General features: G+C 44.7%; 1 protein-coding gene across 1 annotated transcript in view; it reads right to left on the bottom strand.

The window, feature by feature from the left end:
- LOC139751598 (uncharacterized) overlaps positions 1–19,342 on the bottom strand; it is an 83,692-nt gene extending 64,350 nt beyond the window's left edge. The window contains exon 1 of the mRNA XM_071667198.1: positions 19,190–19,342. Within this exon, the coding sequence (XP_071523299.1) occupies positions 19,190–19,293 (104 nt within the window). The 5' untranslated portion in view covers positions 19,294–19,342. The remainder of the gene's footprint in view (positions 1–19,189) is intronic.
- Between the last annotated feature and the right edge of the window lie 4,676 nt (positions 19,343–24,018).

The following is a 24,018-nucleotide window of genomic DNA, read 5'->3' as shown; positions in this document are numbered from 1 at the left end:
AAACGATGTTTGTGGCGTCGTAGTGATGGGTGATGACGAGAAGGTAGCCGGGAAAGTTTGACTTACGTTTGTCTAGTGAGCTGTTCCTGATGGGGTTATGTCTGGTGGGCTGGAGTTTGAGACTGAGGTGGGAGGTCGGTGGTTTAGTGCTTGCCGAGTACTTCAGAGTGTGTGTGTGTGTGTGTTGTGTCAGTGTTTTATTTGTTGGGAGTGAGGTTTCTGTGAGTGCAGGTCACAGAAGTGTGAGGCAAGGGTTGGCTTATATATATATCAGATTACTTGGGAATTTGGTGGTTAGTTACAGAGTGGTTTGGGTGGGAGGAGTCCAGTGCTATTGCATAGAATTGAGAGCCGAGCATATTGAGACGGGAATGTATTAGGAAGATTTTTGTTTCTTTGTGAAGTTGTCGAGTGTTTGTGATTGCTAGGTAGCAATTGATTGCTCTGAGTGCCCTGTTGTATGTGGTTTTTCAGCTTTGTCATATTTGCTTTTGAGAGAGTGTAAGACCAGGCAGGTGAAGCCTAATTCAAAGTGAAGCGTATGAATTGTTTGCATGAGATGTTCAGGGATTCTCTTTGTTGTCCAGTTTGGTACCAGTCAGTATTCTGTGGGCATCTAGATTGTGTGTTTCTTGTTTCGTTAATGTGATTGATGTGAGGAATGAATGTCATATGTGTATCGTATGTGAAGCAAAGAATGGTTGATGATTTGTTCAGTGGGAGAGACCGTCCATTAAAGGTGACTGGAGGGTGAGCTGGATTTATGTCTGTTTGGGGGTTAAAAGAGTGAGAGAAGGTAATGAGAGGTCTTTTAGGAAGAGTGATGAGCGTTGAAGAAAAAAATGCTCCTTTGGTAAACCAATTGATGAGTTTAAGTGTTTTAAACCACTTTTTGTCAATATTATCGAGGGTGGTGTCAAGCATTATATGTGTGACGATGTGTCTCGGGGGGGCAGTGTCAAATGCTTTGTTGGTGAATATTGCCACTAATATCGTGCGGGATTGGGGGGGGGGGGGGGGGGTTTAGAGGGTTTAATGACTGGTGTTATGTCAAGTTTACAGATGATAGGGATATATTCTGCTGTGTACCCAGGTGTAGTTGAAGACATACGTAAGTCCTGGGACAGGAAATGAGTTATAAAGTTTTATGTGAAAGTTCCATTTATACATATATATATATATATATATATATATATATATATATATATATATATATATATATATATATATATATATATATATATATATATATATATATATATATATATATACATATATATATATATATATATATATATATATATATATATATATATATATATATATATATACATATATATATATATATTGCTCCAGTTCTTTGACGGTGACGTCACAACCCATGAGCATCACTGACGCCTGACAGATCAAAGGTTGCCACGGTAATAAACCAACACATGAACCTGGTCATCTACGGCGGTGGTGGTAGTCCATATTCCCGTACCTAATATAATCATCATCATCATCATCATTATCACTATCATCATCATTATCACCGTCATCATCAGTATCACTATCATATTCATTATCACTATCGTCATCATTATCACTATCGTCGTTACCACTATCGTCATCATTATCACTATCGTCATCATTATCACTATCGTCATAATGGACATCATATTGCCGGCCGTTTGTTGGATGCGCTTTGGCTCCCGGGATGAATGGACCACAACTTGATTACCCGAGTTGGCAACCCGTGCACTTCCCTCCTGAGCTGTCTATGGCCGGCCATCCTTCATGTTCCGTACCACCAGTCCCTCACCACCAGCCTCCCCTGCAGCACCACTCCCTCACCACCAGCCTCCCCTGCAGCACCACTCCCTCACCACCAGCCTTCCCTGCAGCACCACTCCCTCACCACCAGCCTCCCCTGCAGCACCACTCCCTCACCACCAGCCTCCCCTGCAGCACCACTCCCTCACCACCAGCCTCCCCTGCAGCACCACTCCCTCACCACCAGCCTCCCCTGCAGCACCACTCCCTCACCACCAGCCTTCCCTGCAGCACCACTCCCTCACCACCAGCCTCCCCTGCAGCACCACTCCCTCACCACCAGCCTCCCCTGCAGCACCACTCCCTCACCACCAGCCTTCCCTGCAGCACCACTCCCTCACCACCAGCCTTCCCTGCAGCACCACTCCCTCACCACCAGCCTCCCCTGCAGCACCACTCCCTCACCACCAGCCTCCCCTGCAGCACCACTCCCTCACCACCAGCCTCCCCTGCAGCACCACTCCCTCACCACCAGCCTTCCCTGCAGCACCACTCCCTCACCACCAGCCTCCCCTGCAGCACCACTCCCTCACCACCAGCCTCCCCTGCAGCACCACTCTCTCACCACCAGCCTCCCCTGCAGCACCACTCCCTCACCACCAGCCTCCCCTACAGCACCACTCTCTCACCACCAGCCTCCCCTGTAGCACCACTCCCTCACCACCAGCCTCCCCTGTAGCACCACTCCCTCACCACCAGCCTCCCCTGCAGCACCACTCCCTCACCACCAGCCTCCCCTGCAGCACCACTCCCTCACCACCAGCCTCCCCTGCAGCACCACTCCCTCACCACCAGCCTCCCCTGCAGCACCACTCCCTCACCACCAGCCTCCCCTGCAGCACCACTCCCTCACCACCAGACACCTCTGCAGCACCACTCCCTCACCACCAGCCACCTCTGCAGCACCACTCCCTCACCACCAGCCTTCCCTGCAGCACCACTCCCTCACCACCAGCCTCCCCTGCAGCACCACTCCCTCACCACCAGACACCTCTGCAGCACCACTCCCTCACCACCAGCCTCCCCTGCAGCACCACTCCCTCACCACCAGCCTCCCCTGCAGCACCACTCCCTCACCATCAGCCACCTCTGCAGCACCAGTCCATCAACACTGCTGACCATCACTCGTAAAAGGACGACAGATGCGGACGCTTTTGTAGGAGGACAAGCGCTGACACCTCTTTGGCAAAACGACAAGTGCTGACACTTATGAGCGATGATGATTGGTGCTGATAACTCTATATGAGGAGGACGTAAAGTTCTGATACCTCTGTTGGAGGATGACACATGATGACACTTCTGGAGGAGGAGAGACAGGTGCTGACGCTTCTGTAGGTTTGACACATCGATAGGGGAACAAAAGGCAGAGGACGACTGGTTCTGACTCTTCTGTAAGAAGTAGAGAACAGGTGCAGATCGATCTCAAGGAGGACAAGTGCTTACGCCTCTGTAGGAAAGAAAGGACATGTGCTGATAACCCAGTAGGACAGTAGGCACCTTTGTAGCAGAAAACTGCAGATGCTGACACCTCTGTACGAGGACAACAAATGCTGACACCTCTTTCGAAAGACGACAGATCCTGACCCCAATGTAAACGAACGTCAGATACTGACACTTCTTTAGGAAACGATTATGGACGTACTGGATACTCTTGGCATGAAAGATATGGTTGATGGTATAGGAAAGACTGAAGGAATGGGAATATACTGTAATTGAAGTAAGGGACACCCTCTGAAAATAACATTTAAAATGGGAAGAGACAATTAGGATGTCACAATGCAAGTGTGCAGCACAGCCTGGATGACAGTAATAAATAAAAAGAAAAAAACAGAAAGACAGAGTCAAAAGGGTAAAAACTGAAGAGAGAGATTGGCGAGTAAATGTGCCTTTATGAATAAAAGGAAAGTCATTGTGAAAACAGTGCAAAGAAGCAGGTTAGTTGAGTTGTAAGTCTGAATAGAGAAAACTTGGAGGAAGTGAAAAGTTTTGGATACCTGGGAGTGGACATGATAAGGAATGGATCTATGGAAAAGGAAGTCAGTTAAAGAGTGGATAAGAGGGCAGAGGATCTGGGAGCACTGAGAAATGTCTGGGGAGAGACGACACCATCCTGGAGGGAAAAGATGGTGGGTATGTTAGAAGGTGTAGTACTCCCGACGGTGCTGTAAGGATGCGAGGCATGGGGCTGTAGATGAGGATATACGGAAGATATATATATATATATATATATATATATATATATATATATATATATATATATATATATATATATATATATATATATATATATATATATATATATATTTATATATATATATATATATATATATATATATATATATATATATATATATATATATATATGTATATATTTATATTCATATATGTACTATGTCTTTACTCCTATGTATGTAAGCAAACGCACACACACACACACACACACACACTCATGAACCATATTAGTGAACGGAATCTTATGGACCTCCGTGACATAGTGGTTAGCATTAATGACCATGAATTAGCACGGACCAGCCCGGGATTGAAGCCATACCTTGCCACCAGAGCAGTATATAAGAAGAATCGTAAGGGAAGCAACTTATATTTTGGTCAATGTCAAAGCAGTATCTTCGAGATCAAGGAAATACATACGTGACGTATACTCGCCCAGAGCAGGGACATACTCGAGCGGTCTGGTCCCCTCACTTGAAGAGTCACACAAAACTGCTGGAGAGGATTCAAAGGACTGCAACAATAATGATGTTAGAACGGGAAGGAATGAGGTACGACGAGAGGTGGGTTGCCTTAACCCTACCAGTCATGAAAGCAACAAGATTTAGGGGAGGCATGACAACTACATCAGTTCTTCAAAGGCAGTGACACTATAACAGAATAGTTCTTCGATATCAGAACACAACTGGATACTAGGCAAGAGAAGAGTCCGGAGGGAAGGGACGAAATATTTCTTCAACAAGATGGTTGAGTATTGCCAATATGGACAGAAAGGTAATAACAAACAGGTAAAGACACCTCTGACATGTCCCCGCAGCCTGTTACCACAATCCCCACGCCCACACAACCCTCAACCACTACCACAACTACACCAACACAAGCGACCATCTCGCCTACACAACAGACCGAGAAAGCAGTGAGTGTACGTGACTGAGTGAGCGTAGAGTGTAGCGGCCAGGTCAATGGAGAGTGTAAATGGACTGAGAAAGCAGTGAGTGTACGTGACTGAGTGAGCGTAGAGTGTAGCGGCCAGGTCAATGGAGAGTGTAAATGGACTGAGAAAGCAGTGAGTGTACGTGACTGAGTGAGCGTAGAGTGTAGCGGCCAGGTCAATGGAGAGTGTAAATGGACTGAGAAAGCAGTGAGTGTACGTGACTGAGTGAGCGTAGAGTGTAGCGGCCAGGTCAATGGAGAGTGTAAATGGACTGAGAAAGCAGTGAGTGTACGTGACTGAGTGAGCGTAGAGTGTAGCGGCCAGGTCAATGGAGAGTGTAAATGGACTGAGAAAGCAGTGAGTGTACGTGACTGAGTGAGCGTAGAGTGTAGCGGCCAGGTCAATGGAGAGTGTAAATGGACTGAGAAGCAGTGAGTGTACGTGACTGAGTGAGCGTAGAGTGTAGCGGCCAGGTCAATGGAGAGTGTAAATGGACTGAGAAAGCAGTGAGTGTACGTGACTGAGTGAGCGTAGAGTGTAGCGGCCAGGTCAATGGAGAGTGTAAATGGACTGAGAAAGCAGTGAGTGTACGTGACTGAGTGAGCGTAGAGTGTAGCGGCCAGGTCAATGGAGAGTGTAAATGGACTGAGAAAGCAGTGAGTGTACGTGACTGAGTGAGCGTAGAGTGTAGCGGCCAGGTCAATGGAGAGTGTAAATGGACTGAGAAAGCAGTGAGTGTACGTGACTGAGTGAGCGTAGAGTGTAGCGGCCAGGTCAATGGAGAGTGTAAATGGACTGAGAAAGCAGTGAGTGTACGTGACTGAGTGAGCGTAGAGTGTAGCGGCCAGGTCAATGGAGAGTGTAAATGGACTGAGAAGCAGTGAGTGTACGTGACTGAGTGAGCGTAGAGTGTAGCGGCCAGGTCAATGGAGAGTGTAAATGGACTGAGAAAGCAGTGAGTGTACGTGACTGAGTGAGCGTAGAGTGTAGCGGCCAGGTCAATGGAGAGTGTAAATGGACTGAGAAAGCAGTGAGTGTACGTGACTGAGTGAGCGTAGAGTGTAGCGGCCAGGTCAATGGAGAGTGTAAATGGACTGAGAAGCAGTGAGTGTACGTGACTGAGTGAGCGTAGAGTGTAGCGGCCAGGTCAATGGAGAGTGTAAATGGACTGAGAAGCAGTGAGTGTACGTGACTGAGTGAGCGTAGAGTGTAGCGGCCAGGTCAATGGAGAGTGTAAATGGACTGAGAAGCAGTGAGTGTACGTGACTGAGTGAGCGTAGAGTGTAGCGGCCAGGTCAATGGAGAGTGTAAATGGACTGAGAAAGCAGTGAGTGTACGTGACTGAGTGAGCGTAGAGTGTAGCGGCCAGGTCAATGGAGAGTGTAAATGGACTGAGAAAGCAGTGAGTGTACGTGACTGAGTGAGCGTAGAGTGTAGCGGCCAGGTCAATGGAGAGTGTAAATGGACTGAGAAAGCAGTGAGTGTACGTGACTGAGTGAGCGTAGAGTGTAGCGGCCAGGTCAATGGAGAGTGTAAATGGACTGAGAAAGCAGTGAGTGTACGTGACTGAGTGAGCGTAGAGTGTAGCGGCCAGGTCAATGGAGAGTGTAAATGGACTGAGAAAGCAGTGAGTGTACGTGACTGAGTGAGCGTAGAGTGTAGCGGCCAGGTCAATGGAGAGTGTAAATGGACTGAGAAAGCAGTGAGTGTACGTGACTGAGTGAGCGTAGAGTGTAGCGGCCAGGTCAATGGAGAGTGTAAATGGACTGAGAAAGCAGTGAGTGTACGTGACTGAGTGAGCGTAGAGTGTAGCGGCCAGGTCAATGGAGAGTGTAAATGGACTGAGAAAGCAGTGAGTGTACGTGACTGAGTGAGCGTAGAGTGTAGCGGCCAGGTCAATGGAGAGTGTAAATGGACTGAGAAAGCAGTGAGTGTACGTGACTGAGTGAGCGTAGAGTGTAGCGGCCAGGTCAATGGAGAGTGTAAATGGACTGAGAAAGCAGTGAGTGTACGTGACTGAGTGAGCGTAGAGTGTAGCGGCCAGGTCAATGGAGAGTGTAAATGGACTGAGAAAGCAGTGAGTGTACGTGACTGAGTGAGCGTAGAGTGTAGCGGCCAGGTCAATGGAGAGTGTAAATGGACTGAGAAAGCAGTGAGTGTACGTGACTGAGTGAGCGTAGAGTGTAGCGGCCAGGTCAATGGAGAGTGTAAATGGACTGAGAAAGCAGTGAGTGTACGTGACTGAGTGAGCGTAGAGTGTAGCGGCCAGGTCAATGGAGAGTGTAAATGGACTGAGAAAGCAGTGAGTGTACGTGACTGAGTGAGCGTAGAGTGTAGCGGCCAGGTCAATGGAGAGTGTAAATGGACTGAGAAAGCAGTGAGTGTACGTGACTGAGTGAGCGTAGAGTGTAGCGGCCAGGTCAATGGAGAGTGTAAATGGACTGAGAAAGCAGTGAGTGTACGTGACTGAGTGAGCGTAGAGTGTAGCGGCCAGGTCAATGGAGAGTGTAAATGGACTGAGAAGCAGTGAGTGTACGTGACTGAGTGAGCGTAGAGTGTAGCGGCCAGGTCAATGGAGAGTGTAAATGGACTGAGAAAGCAGTGAGTGTACGTGACTGAGTGAGCGTAGAGTGTAGCGGCCAGGTCAATGGAGAGTGTAAATGGACTGAGAAGCAGTGAGTGTACGTGACTGAGTGAGCGTAGAGTGTAGCGGCCAGGTCAATGGAGAGTGTAAATGGACTGAGAAAGCAGTGAGTGTACGTGACTGAGTGAGCGTAGAGTGTAGCGGCCAGGTCAATGGAGAGTGTAAATGGACTGAGAAAGCAGTGAGTGTACGTGACTGAGTGAGCGTAGAGTGTAGCGGCCAGGTCAATGGAGAGTGTAAATGGACTGAGAAGCAGTGAGTGTACGTGACTGAGTGAGCGTAGAGTGTAGCGGCCAGGTCAATGGAGAGTGTAAATGGACTGAGAAAGCAGTGAGTGTACGTGACTGAGTGAGCGTAGAGTGTAGCGGCCAGGTCAATGGAGAGTGTAAATGGACTGAGAAAGCAGTGAGTGTACGTGACTGAGTGAGCGTAGAGTGTAGCGGCCAGGTCAATGGAGAGTGTAAATGGACTGAGAAAGCAGTGAGTGTACGTGACTGAGTGAGCGTAGAGTGTAGCGGCCAGGTCAATGGAGAGTGTAAATGGACTGAGAAAGCAGTGAGTGTACGTGACTGAGTGAGCGTAGAGTGTAGCGGCCAGGTCAATGGAGAGTGTAAATGGACTGAGAAAGCAGTGAGTGTACGTGACTGAGTGAGCGTAGAGTGTAGCGGCCAGGTCAATGGAGAGTGTAAATGGACTGAGAAAGCAGTGAGTGTACGTGACTGAGTGAGCGTAGAGTGTAGCGGCCAGGTCAATGGAGAGTGTAAATGGACTGAGAAAGCAGTGAGTGTACGTGACTGAGTGAGCGTAGAGTGTAGCGGCCAGGTCAATGGAGAGTGTAAATGGACTGAGAAAGCAGTGAGTGTACGTGACTGAGTGAGCGTAGAGTGTAGCGGCCAGGTCAATGGAGAGTGTAAATGGACTGAGAAAGCAGTGAGTGTACGTGACTGAGTGAGCGTAGAGTGTAGCGGCCAGGTTAGTGGAGAGTGTAGATGGACTGAGAAGCAGTGAGTGTACGTGACTGAGTGAGCGTAGAGTGTAGCTGGCCAGGTCAGTGGAGAGTGTAAATGGCGGGGTTAGGACACCTAGGAATGTATACAGACCCTGTGCGGGCCGTGACTACTGTAGGTGTAAGAGGTGTTAATAATGCAGCCTTACCCAGGCCGACCCCAGGCCTGCACCACTGCAATACCACCTCTACATTCCCACTGTGTAGACTACGTTACAGTTCCACTGGTGGCCACCACCAGTGGAACATAACACATAGTTTATTATAGACGATGTTCACTTCCTGCCTGGCGATGATGCGTCATGCGCATGATGTCGGTGTCCGGACGACACTGGTACAGGTAACACTTGGCCAACAGCCTTTATAGCCAGTGGAGCGTGTGTCCCCGCACGAGAGGCGGGGTCCCACATGAGAGGCGGGGTCCCGGCAAGACTTATGATATGCGGGAGTTCTCTTTGTGCCAGACACGTATGGTGTTTATTTCAGTCTTGTGTTTCTACCATTCTGCACATACTTTTTTTCTTTTTTTTTTTTTGTCTTTATTACATCTGATGATAATTATCATTTCATTCGATATTAATCTAATTATGTTGCCCCACTGTCAAGTAAGAGAGTTACTGGCTTCCCTCATGATCCCTGTATCTTCTTCTTTCTTTCCATCATTTACAACCGACCATTCATTTATTCTTACTCCCGTCGTTGTTGTCTGTGTCGACGAGTACTTGACAGAAGCCCCTAGGCCTAATGCCACCAGTGACGGAGTTGCCATAACATTCCAATGCCATTCTTTTTAACAATGACAAAGTTTCTCTGGAATCTCAATTTCTATTTTGGAGCCAATCACAGACGAACTTCGATGGTACAGAGTCATTTTCTATCAGTCAGAATCATGTCATACAAGCTGCACATTTATATCCACCAACCAAAGCCATGTCTAGGAAGCTGAAAATCTGTTTCCCCTAAGTGTAGCCTTGTTTTGGGGACTGAAAGTCTATCCCACCAACCACAGCCTCGTACAAAGGGGAGAGAGAGTCTAACCGTCATTCAAAATTTGTCCACATGATAAAGTCTGTCCCCATCTACTACAAGCATTTCTAGAGGGATGGAAGTCTGGCCCACACCCACCTGAAGAATGTTCCCATCATGGGCAGCCGTGTTTGAAGGACTGAAAGTCTGTCCCCACCAGACTTAATGGCATCCGAAAAGCTGGAAGTCTTTCCGCAGTAAGAGGCTGAGATCCGATCTAACCGTAATCCCATGTCCCTCACGAACATATCTCTCTATCTGTTTAATTGATCAACTTATTTTTCTTTTACAAGTATTGCTTCTCCCGCCATCGACAGGCAGCTTCAGGAACAAAACAGACTGTACATTCGAATAAAAATCCTCCCCCAGCTCTCTCTTTTGTTGTTGTTTTTTGAAAATGACGATAAAGAAGGAGGGTTTCCAGCTCCCCGCTACTCACCTTTAATACCAAGCAGGAAGAACATGGTTATAATTATCATTCCAGAGCCCTGGGGTATGTAAGGTGGCCAGGCAAAACCACAGAAAGATTTGTGTGGCCTGTTGTGGATGGTTTAAGCGCAGTTCATATGACAGCTAGAGAATGGATTGCGTGAATGAGGCCATTCTTTTGTCTTTTTCTCACAACAGAACACTAACACAGAAAGCGGCTAACAACTATGAAAAGTTGGGAGTATGTGATAGAGTGTAAGAAAGTAAACTCTAGATTGCTATGGGTAAAACTGGAAGTGGGTGGAGAAAGATGGGGGATTATTGGAGCCTATGTACCTGGGCATGAGAAGAAAGATCATGAGAGGCAAGTGTTTTGGGAGCAGCTGAGGGAGTGTGTTAGCAGTTTTGATGCACGAGACCGGGTTATAGTATTGGTGATTTTGAGTGCAAAGGTTATTGTTTTGGCAGTTAAGGGAATAAATGGTGTACATGGGGTGTTCAGTGTTGTAAATGGAAATGGTGAATAGCTCGTAGATTTGTGTGCTGAAAAAGGACTAGTGATTGGGAATAACTGGATTAAAAAGAGAGATATACATAAGCATACGTATGTAAGTAGGAGAGATGGCCAGAGAGTGTTATTGGATTACGTGTTAATTGATAGGCGTGTGAAAGAGACTTTTGGATGTTAATGTGCTGAGAGGGGCAACTGAAGAGATGTCTGATCATTATCTTGTGGAGGCGAAGGTGAAGGTTTGTAGAGGTTTTCAGAGAAGAAGAGAGAATGTTGGGGTGAAGAGAGTGGTGAGAGTAAGTGAGCTTGGGAAGGAGACTTGTGTGAGGAAGTACCAGGAGAGACTGAGTGCAGAATGGAAAAAGGCGAGAGCAAAGGACGTAAGGGGAGTGGGGGAGGAATGGGATGTATTTAGGAAAGCAGTGATGGCTTGCGCAAAAGATGCTTGTGGCATGAGAAGCGTGGGAGGTGGGCAGATTAGAAAGGGTAGTGAGTGGTAGGATGAAGAAGTAAGATTATTAGTGAAAGAGAAGAAAGAGGCATTTGGACGAGTCTTGCAGGGAAATAATGCAAATGAGTGGAAGATGCATGAAAGAAAGAGGCAGGAGGTCAAGAGACAGGTGCAAGAGGTGAAAAAGAGGGCAAATGTGAGTTGGGGTGAGAGATTATCATTAAATTTTAGGGAGAATAAAAAGATGTTTTGGAAGGACGTAAATAAAGTGCGTAAGACAAGAGAACAAACGGGAACATCGGTGAAGGGGGCTAATGGGGAGGTAATAACAAGTAGTGGTGATGTGAGAAGGAGATGGAGTGAGTATTTTGAAGGTTTGTTGAATGTGTTAGATGATAGAGGGGCAGATGCAGGGTGTTTTGGTTGAGGTGGTGTGCGAAGTGAGAGGGTCAGGGAGAATGATTTGGTAAACTGAGAAGAGGTAGTGAAAGCTTTGCGGAAGATGAAGGCTGGCAAGGCGGCGGGTTTGGATGGTACTGCAGTGGAATTTATTAAAAAAGGGGGTGACTGTGTTGTTGACTGGTTGGTGAGGATATTCATTGTATGTATGGCTTATTGTGAAGTACCTGAGGATTGGCGGAATGCATGCATAGTTCCATTGTACAAAGGCAAAGGGGTAAAGGTGAGTGTTCAAATTAAAGAGGTATAAGTTTGTTGAGTATTCCTGGGAAATTATATGGGAGGGTATTGATTGAGAGGGTGAAGGTATGTACAGAGTATCAGATTGGGGAAGAGTAGTGTGGTTTCAGAAGTGGTAGAGGATGTGTGGATCAAGTGTATGTGAGAAATGTATGTGAGAAATACTTAAAAAAACAAATGAATTTGTATGTAGCATTTATGGATCTGGAGAAGGCATATGGTAGGGTTGATAGAGATGCTCTGTGGAAGGTATTAAGAGTATATGGTGTGGGAGGCAAGTTGCTGGAAGCAGTGAAAAGTTTTTATCGAGGATGTAAGGCATGTGTGCGAGTAGGAAGAGAGCAATAATTGCGGTCGCAGAAAGCAGGGGAACACGGCGGAGGAATGGGAAACACGGCCAGCCAAGCGAGGTAGCGCTCTCTTGCTGGGTGGAATACGTAGACTTGTACAGTATCTTTGTATCTTAGTTTCTCTAAAGGAGGCTTCTGTGCAAGCCGAAACGTTAGATGAATAGCCCTCAACACGACTATCAACAAACCTCATAAAGAATAAGATGTTTTATTAAAAGGATAAGAATGCAAGTAAAATACTGGAACATGGGAAAACGGTGAAGGACACAAATGAGAAAGTAGTAGCAGGCATAGGAGATGGAATGAGGATTGCTGAATGTCTTTGACGTTAGATGTTTGTGTCGGGGAGGTACATATGTGAAGTAAGGGAGTCATGGAAAGCGGTTAGGTGAAGAAAAAAGAGGTGGTGAAACCTTTCCGTACGATGAAATGTGGCAACGCGGCTGGAGTGGATGGTATTGCAATTGCACTTCTTAAGAAAGGCCATGACTGTGTCCTGACAGGTTACTTAGGATTTTCAATGTATGTATAGCTCAAAGTGAAGTTCCTGATGATTGGTGGATCTTTTCTATAAGGCCACTGTATAAAGACAGAGAAAGAAAGTGAGTGTTCGAATTATATAAGTTTGTTGAGGGTGTTTTGTAATTTGTATGGAATTGGTAACTGAGAGGGTAGCAGCATAACAGAGTTATAGATAAAGGAGGAATGATTGGGCTTCAGGAGTGGTCGAGGATGCATGGATCAGACGTTTACTTTGATCAATCTATAACAAATAGTTGGAGAAAGAGAACAACTTACATTTAGCACGTATGAAACCAGAGAAAGCATATGATAGGGTTGATGAATATGTCTTTATGGAAGGAGTTACAAATGTACGGTGTGGGAGGTAAGCTACTTGAAGCATTAATGAGTTTTTATCAAGACTATAAGGAGCGTGAGCGAGTTGGAAGCGAAGCGGATCAGAAGTTCCAGGTGAAAATAGGTTACGTCACCATGGTTGTTTAATATTCTTATGGATGGGAAGCTGTGTGAGATAAATGGGAAGGTCTTGGTGGAAAAGGGTGGGTACTTGAATGAGAAACTGCAAAAGCTGGTGTCTCAAGTTTGGTAGAGTGTGTAAAAGGAGATAACTGAGAGTTAATGTAAATGAAAATAAGATTAGATAGTGTAACAAGAGAAGAGGCAAGTTGGTCGGATTAGGAGTTCGAACAGAGAAACCTGGAGGAATTGGCGTGTTTTAGATACCTGGCAGTGGAGATGCCAACGAATGGAACAACGGGAGCTTAAACAAGCAATAGGTTGGGTGCATCGAGGGATGAGTGCAAAGAGAGGTCACTGTCTCTGAGGGAAAAGATGGGCATATTTGATGGTATAGTAGTCTAAACGGTGTTATATAGTTGCAAAGCGTGAGCTTTAGACCAAATATTAGGAAGAGAGTGGATTTGATGGAAATGAAATGCTTGAGGACAATATAAGGTGTGACGAGAGTAGATCGAGTAGGAAATGACAGGATAAGAGAGGGGTGCAGTAATAGAAGAATACAGTAAAGAGGGCCGAAAAGGATGTGCTAAAGTGGTATGAACACATACGTGTGTAAGTAGAAATAACAAGGAGGAAAGGTACACTGAGAGAGTGCAGGACCTGAGCATGGAAGAGGATGTGAGTTTCTGATCTCTTCCACTTTCACAAGCAAACTGAAAAGGACTCACTAGTCTGTTGATGTTTGAATTCCTTCGGATTCCTTTATATTCGTATCTTCACCTGAAGTACCTCTTATACACTGTTCTATCACCTATCTTGTTGAGAAACTTAAAATCCACACGTCCAGACTTTCATTCATGCACTCACCTAATGATTCCTTTACACCACATATCTTTCCACACTTTCATTCTTTTCTCATTCTGTACCACTTGACCCACGTAACTTAGATTTTACATCTATACCTTAGAGCTGTCAAAAGTTCTCTTTCATGTAAGCTTCTTTCACACTCTATTTTTAAAGTCTTATTCTTTATTATAAGATCGACATGGCATGGGCAAATAACATGCCCCAGTCAAGGCCATCTCGGGTGAAAGAAAAGAGATAATAGAGAAAGAAAATAGAATCTAATCAGGATTCCGCAAGAGTATGTATACCTGACTCTTAAAGGAAGAAAGATTACATGAAGAGGGAAAGACAAAAGAAGGAAGAGAATTCCACAGCTTAGCTGTTCGAGTGGAAAAAAAGTCATCAGAACAGCCAGTCCTCGAATGCCCGGACTCCACACGCAAACTGTAGGAAGCACGAGTTAAACGAGTGCCACGGGTCCAAACCTTAGGGGTAAAGACACATGCAGACACTTCACAAGAACAGTGGCCAAAATGATACTTATTGAATAGAGAGAGAGACCAGCAATATCGCGGCGTACGGAAAGGAAAAGTTGAGGAGAGGTGATGCCAGGAGAATTAATGAGACAGAAGGCTTTTGATTCCTCTAGTTAACAGAGAGGTGGAGGATGAGCCACCCCAGATGTGTGAGCAGTATTCCATACCAGGGAAAAAACTCTTGTAGATATGAAACAGCTGCTCACAAGGAAAATAATTACGGCATCTGTACAACACTCCCACCTTTTGGGAAGCAGACTTTGTGATGTTGACCATATTTTCCAGGACAGAGTAGAAGACACGGTTATGTCCAACATGTTAATGTTATTACAGGGTTTAATTGGGGTATTTCGAAATTGAATAGAAGCAAGCAAATGATTCTACGAAAAAGATCTAGGGAAAAATTACGTTTCAGGACTATTGAATTTTACTGCTTCCCCAGTCCGGAATGCTGCAGAGGACCTGGTTACGAGAAATAAAATGCTATTACGAAAAAGATAAAGAGTATTAAAGGGAGAAGGAGAGGAAAAGTAAGTTGTAGTATTTCAATTACAATCATCAACACAAGAGTGGACAGGGTTAGAAGTAGAAATGAGATCATTCATTGAGACTATTGATAGGATAGTCTTCCCTCAGTCACTTTCGGCATCTAACTCCTACATACATCATCAGAGTGACCCGCCATTCTATCCAACTCCTCTATTTCATGTAAGATCCACATGGGCCATGTGAGGCATCTTCCTTCCCTGCTCTCATCTTATGTAATGCTCCATCCACACGAACACTAATCAACTACGGTGACATCAGATAATCCTGACGCTAAGATTCATTCGGCTATAATCAGTGCAATAATCTTTGCTCCCTTTCTTTTAAACATTGGAACAGTTACTGCCAATGTCAAGTCACCAGACACCTGACCACTTGTTCCATGCTTCCAGACACTTTCCAGGTCTGCTTCCCGGGAATATCACCTCTGCTCTTCACCCTCTCGCTCGTCACCCCGTCGTCCCCAGGAGTTACGATGGGAGTACTGAAATGGGAGTTTTGAAACAAGACCTCTAAGACAGAAGCTCTGTGGTGGAAATTCCCAGACGTTGAACATCTGATCTCAACGTGGGCCACTACACTGCAGGTCAACTAAAGTCACTAAAGATCATCAGAGGCCACCATTGGCCAACAAACGTCACTACAGTTTAACGTAGGCTGATGCAGAACATTGGATGTTACTACAGGCTATCAGATGCCATTGCAGGCCCGAGTCAACAGAGGTCACCGTAGGTCAAAGGACGTCACAACAGACCAAGAGAACCCACTTCAGGTCAACAGGGGTTACTACAGGTCATCGAACGTCACCACAGAGCAACGAAGGTTACCAAAATTCACTGGAGGTTAGTATTATCTAACCGAGGCCGCGAAAATTTGACTCGCTAAAGATTAAGAACGGAGGTAAGCTCAGGTTATGTGAGGTTACATACATGGATAACACACGCTAGCACAGGTACCTGACGACCATCGTGTGTCACAGAAGGTCAGCAGAGGTCACACAAGCTTAAGAAGCCAAGACGAGTCGACGGCCAAGCCAGAGCGAGGCCTTTGCGGAAGCTCATCTTAATGACTGAAGATTCATGGATGTTCATGATTTATCTATGAAGCGGTTATGGGAGTTAATGGTAATCATGGATCTCCGCGGTGTAGCGGTTAGCCCTTGTGAGTCGCGGGCCTCGCGGTGTTGAGCCTGCGTAGATTCGAATCCCGGTCGCAGCAGTCGGGCCACAATCCATCCTCCCACAGAGGGTGGTCAATAAATTGGGTACCTGGCTAAGGATATATATATATATATATATATATATATATATATATATATATATATATATATATATATATATATATATATATATATATATATATCCCTGGGGATAGGGGCGAAAGAATACTTCCCACGTATTCCCTGCGTGTCGTAGAAGGCGACTAAAAGGGAAAGGAGCGTGCGTCTGGGAAGGGAGCCAAGTGAGGATATTCCCTCAAAGGTTCAGTCCTCTGTTCTTAACACTACCTAGCTAACGCGGGAAATGGCGAATAGTCTGAAAACAATATATATATATATATATATATACACGGTGGCTTTGTTTAGGCATTTAGTTGCCCACGCCGTTCCAGCTGACGTAAACCAAACAAAAAATCTAATTGGTACAGAAGAAGAATATAAGACCCTAAGACCACTATGAAATCTGCAGCACTCCATCGTGAGACGGCTTGGTGGATTGAAAAGCAACTCAAGCAGCAATGATTCAAGCACTATCATGGAAGCACACACCTATGAAACAATATCGAACCTTACAGGGAAAGTTATGAGGAACTCACATTGAAATAAGTAGGAAACTCACGTAAGACGTATGGAAATTATGTGAAGCTTTGTAAAAGCAAAGGTACTTTTGCAATCACTACGGAGGCATGTGGAAGTTCAAGAAGCACTGTAGAAGAATCTGGCACTTCAGGTGGCACTGTAGAGGCATGTAGTACTTCAGGAAGCACTTTGGAGGGATTTGGCACTTCAGGTAGCACTGTGAGGGCATATGGTACTTCAGGAAGAATGGTGGAGGCCTTTAGTAATTCAGGAAGAACTGTGTAGGCATGTCATACTTCAGAAAGAACTGTAAAGGCATGTGATACTCCAGGGAGCACTGAAACACTGTAAAGGCATGTGATACTCCAAGGAGCACTGAAGCACTGTTCAGAAAGTTGGTACTTCAGGGGGTACTGGGAAGAAATGTGGTACTTCAGGAAGCACTGCGGAGGCATGTGGTATGGAGTCACTGTGGAGATATGTGGTACTTCAGGTAGCACTGTAGAGGCATGTGGAAAATTTCAAGTATCAGCGTGGAGGCTTGTGCTACTTCATGTAGCACTGTGGAGGAATGTGGTATTTCAAATGGCACTGTCGTGGCTTGTGATACTTTATGAATCACTATGGAGATATATGGTACTTCAGGAGGCATTGTGGAGGCATGTAGTAATTCATGGAGCTATGTGGTACTTCATAAATTACTGTGTAGGCATGTGGTACTTCATGAAGCACTGTGGAGGCACGTAGACATTAAGGAAGCATTGTGGAGGTATAAGATACTTAAGAAATCACTGTGGAGGCATGTAATATCCAAGAAGTGTAGGGGAATGTGGTACTTCAGAAAGCATTGTGGAGGCATGCGTTGATTCAGAAAGCACTGTGTAAGCATGTGACAAAATTCAGGAAGCATGCTAAGGAGGCATTTGATGCCCCTAGAAAGCTATGTCGAGACATAAGGTAAATTTCAGAAAGCAATGTGAGGGCACGTTATACTTCAGGTGTGGTACGTCAGAGAACACTGTGGATGTAAGTGGTAATTCATGAAGTGCTGTGGTGGCATTTGATAATTCAGGGAACACAGTGGAGGCACAAAATTATCTACAATGTAACTCGACGTCTTTCTGGAGGAAGCAAAGGGACGAAAACATCTAAATTCATTTGTTCAAGGACCTGACTGAATGACCATAACTCCTGGTTAACATAACTACAACCTTTGTTCCGTCAGTGAGAAACTCATGACAAGCTACGACACACATGGGGACACGTAGACTCGGTTAATTACAAGCTACGAGATATGGAGATATGTACACTGGGTTTACATACTATGAGACACATAGAGACACCTAAACTGGGTATATTACAAGCAACGAGACAGATGGAGACACACACACACTGGGTTTACTATATACTACGAGACAGAGACACCTAAACTGGGTTTATTACAAGCAACGAGACATATGGAGACACGTACACTGGGTTTACTATATACTACGAGACAGATAGAGACACCTAAACTGGGTTTATTACAAGCAACGAGACAGATGGAGACACACACACACTGGGTTTACTATATACTACGAGACAGAGACACCTAAACTGGGTTTATTACAAGCAACGAGACAGATGGAGACACACACACACTGGGTTTACTATATACTACGAGACAGAGACACCTAAACTGGGTTTATTACAAGCAACGAGACATATGGAGACACGTACACTGGGTTTACTATATACTACGAGACAGATAGAGACACCTAAACTGGGTTTATTACAAGCAACGAGACATATGGAGACACGTACACTGGGTTTTACAGCTTAAATACATAAATGACCATCAATTAAGATGGGAAAAGAAAGGGTTGTAACTGTTACGTGATTCATAAAATTTGTTAGGGTTGTAGTATCGCTATATTACATATACATACACTCCTTCGTCAAAGGGTTTTGTTGCATCGAATACATTATTCTACGTCACTGGTCGCGGAGGCATACCCAACACCCTTCAAGAAAACCACACAACAAAGTACACTTCCAGAAGTTCCAGGTGGCTACACCCCAGCAGGCAACACGCGCCACAGTCACTGTTCTCCCGTCCGACATGCTAGCTTCCTCACACACACTGACTTCCACGAACTTCAGTGTCTAGCAAGCGGATCTTTTCTCTCAGTAATGTTGAATCATTTTAGTGTGATACACTTGCCAATATATGGAACACACCGAAGTAATGAAGATATAAATAGCCACACCTCTTGAAGTCAAATGTCTTAACCACAAACAGAAGCTAAATTTTCCATCAATCATTGAAACATCCTCAAAATAATTTCTATTATATCTTGCTCTCGTGGCCCACAATTCAATGTAACGAAGCAAAGGAGTGCAACTCACCTGCTCTCGACCAGATCCTCTCCAGCAATGAGGCAGAAATAAGCACAGCCATGATTCCATTGAGCATCCGCCAGCGCACAGCCACCAGGATTTCCGAGGCGCATTTTGACGGGGCCGAAACTTCAGTTCTACTTTACTCTCATCTTTCTCGACGAATAAGATACATTCTCAATCATCTCTATTTCAGTGTTGGTAAATGGATGTATCTGGTCCGAAATAAACCATAAAATCTTCCAGGCAGGGTGGCAAATAGAACAGCCATTGGAGAGGTTGCAGTCACATGCCAGATATTGCTATTTGTCACTGTTGCCTACTGATGGTCACAAAAATATGAGTGAGGAACCTACAAACCCATTTGGCTGCTGTTTTGACGTACGTACGTGCAGATTCTGCCCTTATGACTTGGAGGTGAAAGCAATTTCATCTAGTGTCATGCAAAAATAGCTTATATCATCAAAATCTTATGAAAGTTTTGTATATATAAGAGTTTAAAAAGTTAGACTGAAGATTCCTAATCATTATTAAAGCACTAATTTTTTTTTAACATTCTCAGGATAATGTCCCCAAGTTTCGATTACATGACATAGCGTTAGGTGCTCTGTTTGTGTGGTCTGCAGCTTTGTTAAGATTGCTTTTGATAGGCTGATGACCGAGCATATGATATTGCTTTTGATAGGCTGATGACCGAGCATACGATGCGTACTTTAGATGGAGCGGATGAATTGTTTACTGTGGATACTAAAAGATTCTTCTTCATCTTGTCCAAATCTGGTAACAGTTAATGTTCTACGGGAATCCAGTTCGTATTTTGCTTTTGTGCTGATGTTTGTGATTTATGAAGTCGTATGCGGTGTCCAGAATAGCTGGTGTTTTAATGAGTGGGTGTAACTGGCCACTTAGGTGACGAAAGGGTGCGGGTTGGAATCATGCCTGGCTGGGGGTAAAAAGAGTGACTTAAGACTTCTGTTATGATGCAGACATTTTGTTCTCGATGAGCCACTGTTCCTACTGTGCGAGGATGGTTCAGTGGACAGGCTGAGACTAGAACTCCACAACATCTTCAGGGTAGGGGATGGCTGCTTCGTTCCTCGTTAGCTTCCTCACGCCCTTGTGCGTGAACTGTGTCCACATCTGCACACCCATCTTTAGGCTAAGTACCTCTTAAGAGCACTCACAAATACTCTTAGAATCGCGCCAGGCACTGTAACTATAGAGAGGTGTTGCCTGCTTAATTAGTTTTGCTTATAAGAAGAGTATCATTACTTAGAGTCCACCCACAGACTGATCACGAAGGATAGTACTCACAATGAGTGTAGTGACGCTTTCGATGAAGCAGCCTTGAAAAATTGCTGCAAATTATTGTGTCATTACACCTGATGAATGACAGGTCGTGGTGTTCCTGGACTGCTGCGCTGCGCTTGCAAAAGGTAGCACCGCTAGTGAGAAGTTCACCTAGGTTGAGTTTGTATCAACGTGAACTGACGAAAGAGTTCAGCATGAAAGAGGTCGCTCCTACATTACAAGCGCCCATCGTCTCTGCTCCCGTGTGGAGTGTGATCACGAAGCTGTAGAAGCATAATGATATTAGTCATGACTACAACAACATCAACAGCAGCAGCAGCAGCAGCAACAACAACATCAATGGTAATGGTAGTAGTAATAATGATAATAACAAGTGATAATAGCAGTTAGTATTTGGTTACTGACACCTGTTAAGGGGGGGGGTACTTCTTAGTGCAAAGGGTAAATGACCTTGGTGGTAATTGTAGCATTTGAAGTCCCGTCTCTCAGGGCGCGCAGTATACCCTGAGCGCAGGATAGGGTTGGATAATGATAATGATAATGATAATGATGATGATGATAATAATATAGTAATAACAATGATAATGATAATGATAACAATAATGATAATAATAATGATAATAATAATAATAATAATAATAATAATAATAATAATAATAATAATAATAATAAGAAGAAGAAGAAGAAGAAGAAGAAGAACAAGAACAAGAACAAGGAGAAGAATCGTAATAGGAGCAGTATTAGCACTAGTAGTAGTAGGGATGGTAGTTGTAGTAGTAGTAGTAGTTGTAGTAGTCGCGAGGAATTCAAAAGGTCGCCTTGTGTACATTACTGTGTGCCTGTTCGTTCGGCTGTATCTGGGGTAACACATTTTTCATAGATTCTTGAACCCAAAATGTCTACTAACATTCTTTTTACTCTTTTTTTTTTTTTTTTTACATATATCTCTTTTGTTCCTTTGCTGTTCGAGGTGGCCTACACTGCTGTGCGTAGTATGTTCTACTTTTCTGCATACTGTGTTCCTGTGCAAGGTGTGTTCCACTGTTGTGCAAGGTGTGCTCCTCTGCTGTACATATAGTGTTCCCTTGCAAGTCATGTTCTTCTGTGTATGATGTATTTCTCTGCTGAGCTTGGGTTCCTCTACTGTGTATGGTGTGTAATTCTGTTGTGTATAGCGTATTCTTCTGCTGTGTATGGTGTGTTCCTCTGCTGTGTATGGTGTGCTGTTCTGCTGAGTGTGGTATGTCAAGCTTGGAAATTAGTCTGGGAGAGTTTACAAGTCTGACCGCTTTCGACTCAGTTCTGTCAAATAAGGATGCTGAGGTAGAACCACCCTAGCTATGAGAGCAGTATTCCATACAAGGACGTATCAGTTCTTTGTATGAATGGAATAACTATTCAGAAGAAAAGAAATTTCGACGTCTGTAGAAGACTCCCACAGTCTTAGAGGGAGACTTAGCTATTTCCGTAATGTGGGGTTTCCAAGAAAGAGTGGTTGTTACAGTAATACCAAGTATGTTCATTGAGTCAAGAAGTGGAATTACAGAATTATCATGTGAGAGACGAGAGTTGTGAGGAGTTTTCTTTAGAGAGATGGAAAGAAACTGGATCTTTGAGGCATTAAACGTAAATAGATTTCGTCTTCCCCCCTGAGATATCCTGTCTAAGTCGCAGTTTACTGGGGAAGCTGTGTCGAGACGAGAGGCAGATCAAGTGAGAGAAGAGAGCGCTGAATTAAAGGATGTGGATGAATGTAGTGTTGAGTCGTCAGCGTATGAGTGCACTTGATTATTTGTGGAGGAGAGGAAATCGTTGATATAAAGAGGAGTAAAAGTGTAAGAGACAGGACAGAGCCTTGGAGTACACCGCTGTTGCTAGATAAGGGGGAGGGGGACTGATCCATCAACAACCACAGAGACAGATCGGCCGGAGAGGAAGCTAGATATGAGGGAGCAAAGTTAGAGAGGGAAGCCAAAAGAGGGGAGCTTAGAAATGAAATCCTGATGCCACACCCTGTCAAAGGCTTTGGATATGTCAAAGGCAACTACATAGGACTCCCTAGCGTCTTTCAGGGGTGATGACCAGACATTAGTAAGATAAGAAAGAATATCATCAGTGGATCTCAGCTTAAGGAAGCCATACTGGTGATTAGAGTGAACTGTGAGATTCAAGTTACATAGGGAGGTGAGGAGTGATTCAAAGACTTTCGGAATGGTATTAATAAAAGGAATAGGACGATAGTTAGAGGGGTCAAAACGGTCACTCTTCTTAGGTATGGGATGTACCAACGCATGCTTCCAAGGAAGAGGGAAAATTGTTGCTTTTTAAACAGAAACGAAACAGAATCAGACTTGCATGGGTTCAAATCCTTCGGGCAGCAGTCGGCCCACGTCCAGCCCAGGTGTTCATTTCCTCATCCCTTTGGGGCTAGTTTGAGGTGCGTTTATGTGTACACCCGTTGCAGTAAAGACCAAGAACATATATACAAGACGGACACACAAGTGTCAAACTCTCTGTTCGTCACACACACACACACACACACACACACACACACAACTCGTCCAGCCCTTGATGGGGTCGGACCTGTGTCAGTGGCGCTCTCGAGCTGCTGGAGGTCAACTGTCGACCTGAACTAAACTCCTCCTCCTTCTCGCCCACAGCTGGATATTTGGATTGCGCCAGATTGGACCCACCATCTTCACACAAGATTGCCAACCTCTAATGAATTAAACTGTGAAATAGATATACATCAGATAACTGCTAGTGAGCTAATGAACCCATGACTCAGTGAGGGTTTCTCGAGGGGCCGTGGATTTAATGCTAGAGTTGCAATCGCCTAGTATAACAACACCATGACAATGGCGTGTACTCCAACCTTCCGACCAGTGAACTAGTGAACCAGCGACTCAGTGAGAATCTTCTCCAGGTTTTTTAGAGAGTCAGAGCTGCAGTCGCCCAGCGTAAACACCATGACACTAAAAGATAACAACACCAGCACGGTCCTCACACCACGTCACCCCAGTCACCGAGACCTCATCCCACCCCAGCTTTGAATGACCGACGTCCAACACCACAGTCACCTTGTACAACCAGTGGCAATACAGACAAGTACAAGAATTCTCCTATACTTACTATTGTGAATTTCATCAACATCCATGAACAAGTGCCGCAAATAGCTTAGTTTCCCCTTAAGTTATGTCAACTGTTGTATTACTATAACGCAACAAACGTGAAATGATTCATTCATTTATGTTCACCATTAACTACATGATGTATGTCAACCACAATATTATTGCGGCTCAACCAATGTGTAACCTTTCATCCCTTAATGTTCATCCGGTAACCACTGTATGCATATATTTTCTTTGCTTACGCTGGAGGCTCCATTCACGGACAAAAGTTCCACATCAAGGCCGGGCCTCACTTGAAACATATAAGTTAATGAAAGGGTAAGAGAACAGGCAAGTAAAAGAAAGTACTTACGAGTTTTGGAAGAGGTGAAAAACCTATCATTCAAAAAGTACCTG

This window comes from Panulirus ornatus, chromosome 11, assembly GCF_036320965.1.
Source record: "Panulirus ornatus isolate Po-2019 chromosome 11, ASM3632096v1, whole genome shotgun sequence".
NCBI lineage: Eukaryota > Metazoa > Arthropoda > Malacostraca > Decapoda > Palinuridae > Panulirus > Panulirus ornatus.
Note: the sequence above shows the minus strand (reverse complement) of the source record. Positions and strands in the feature narration are given on the sequence as shown.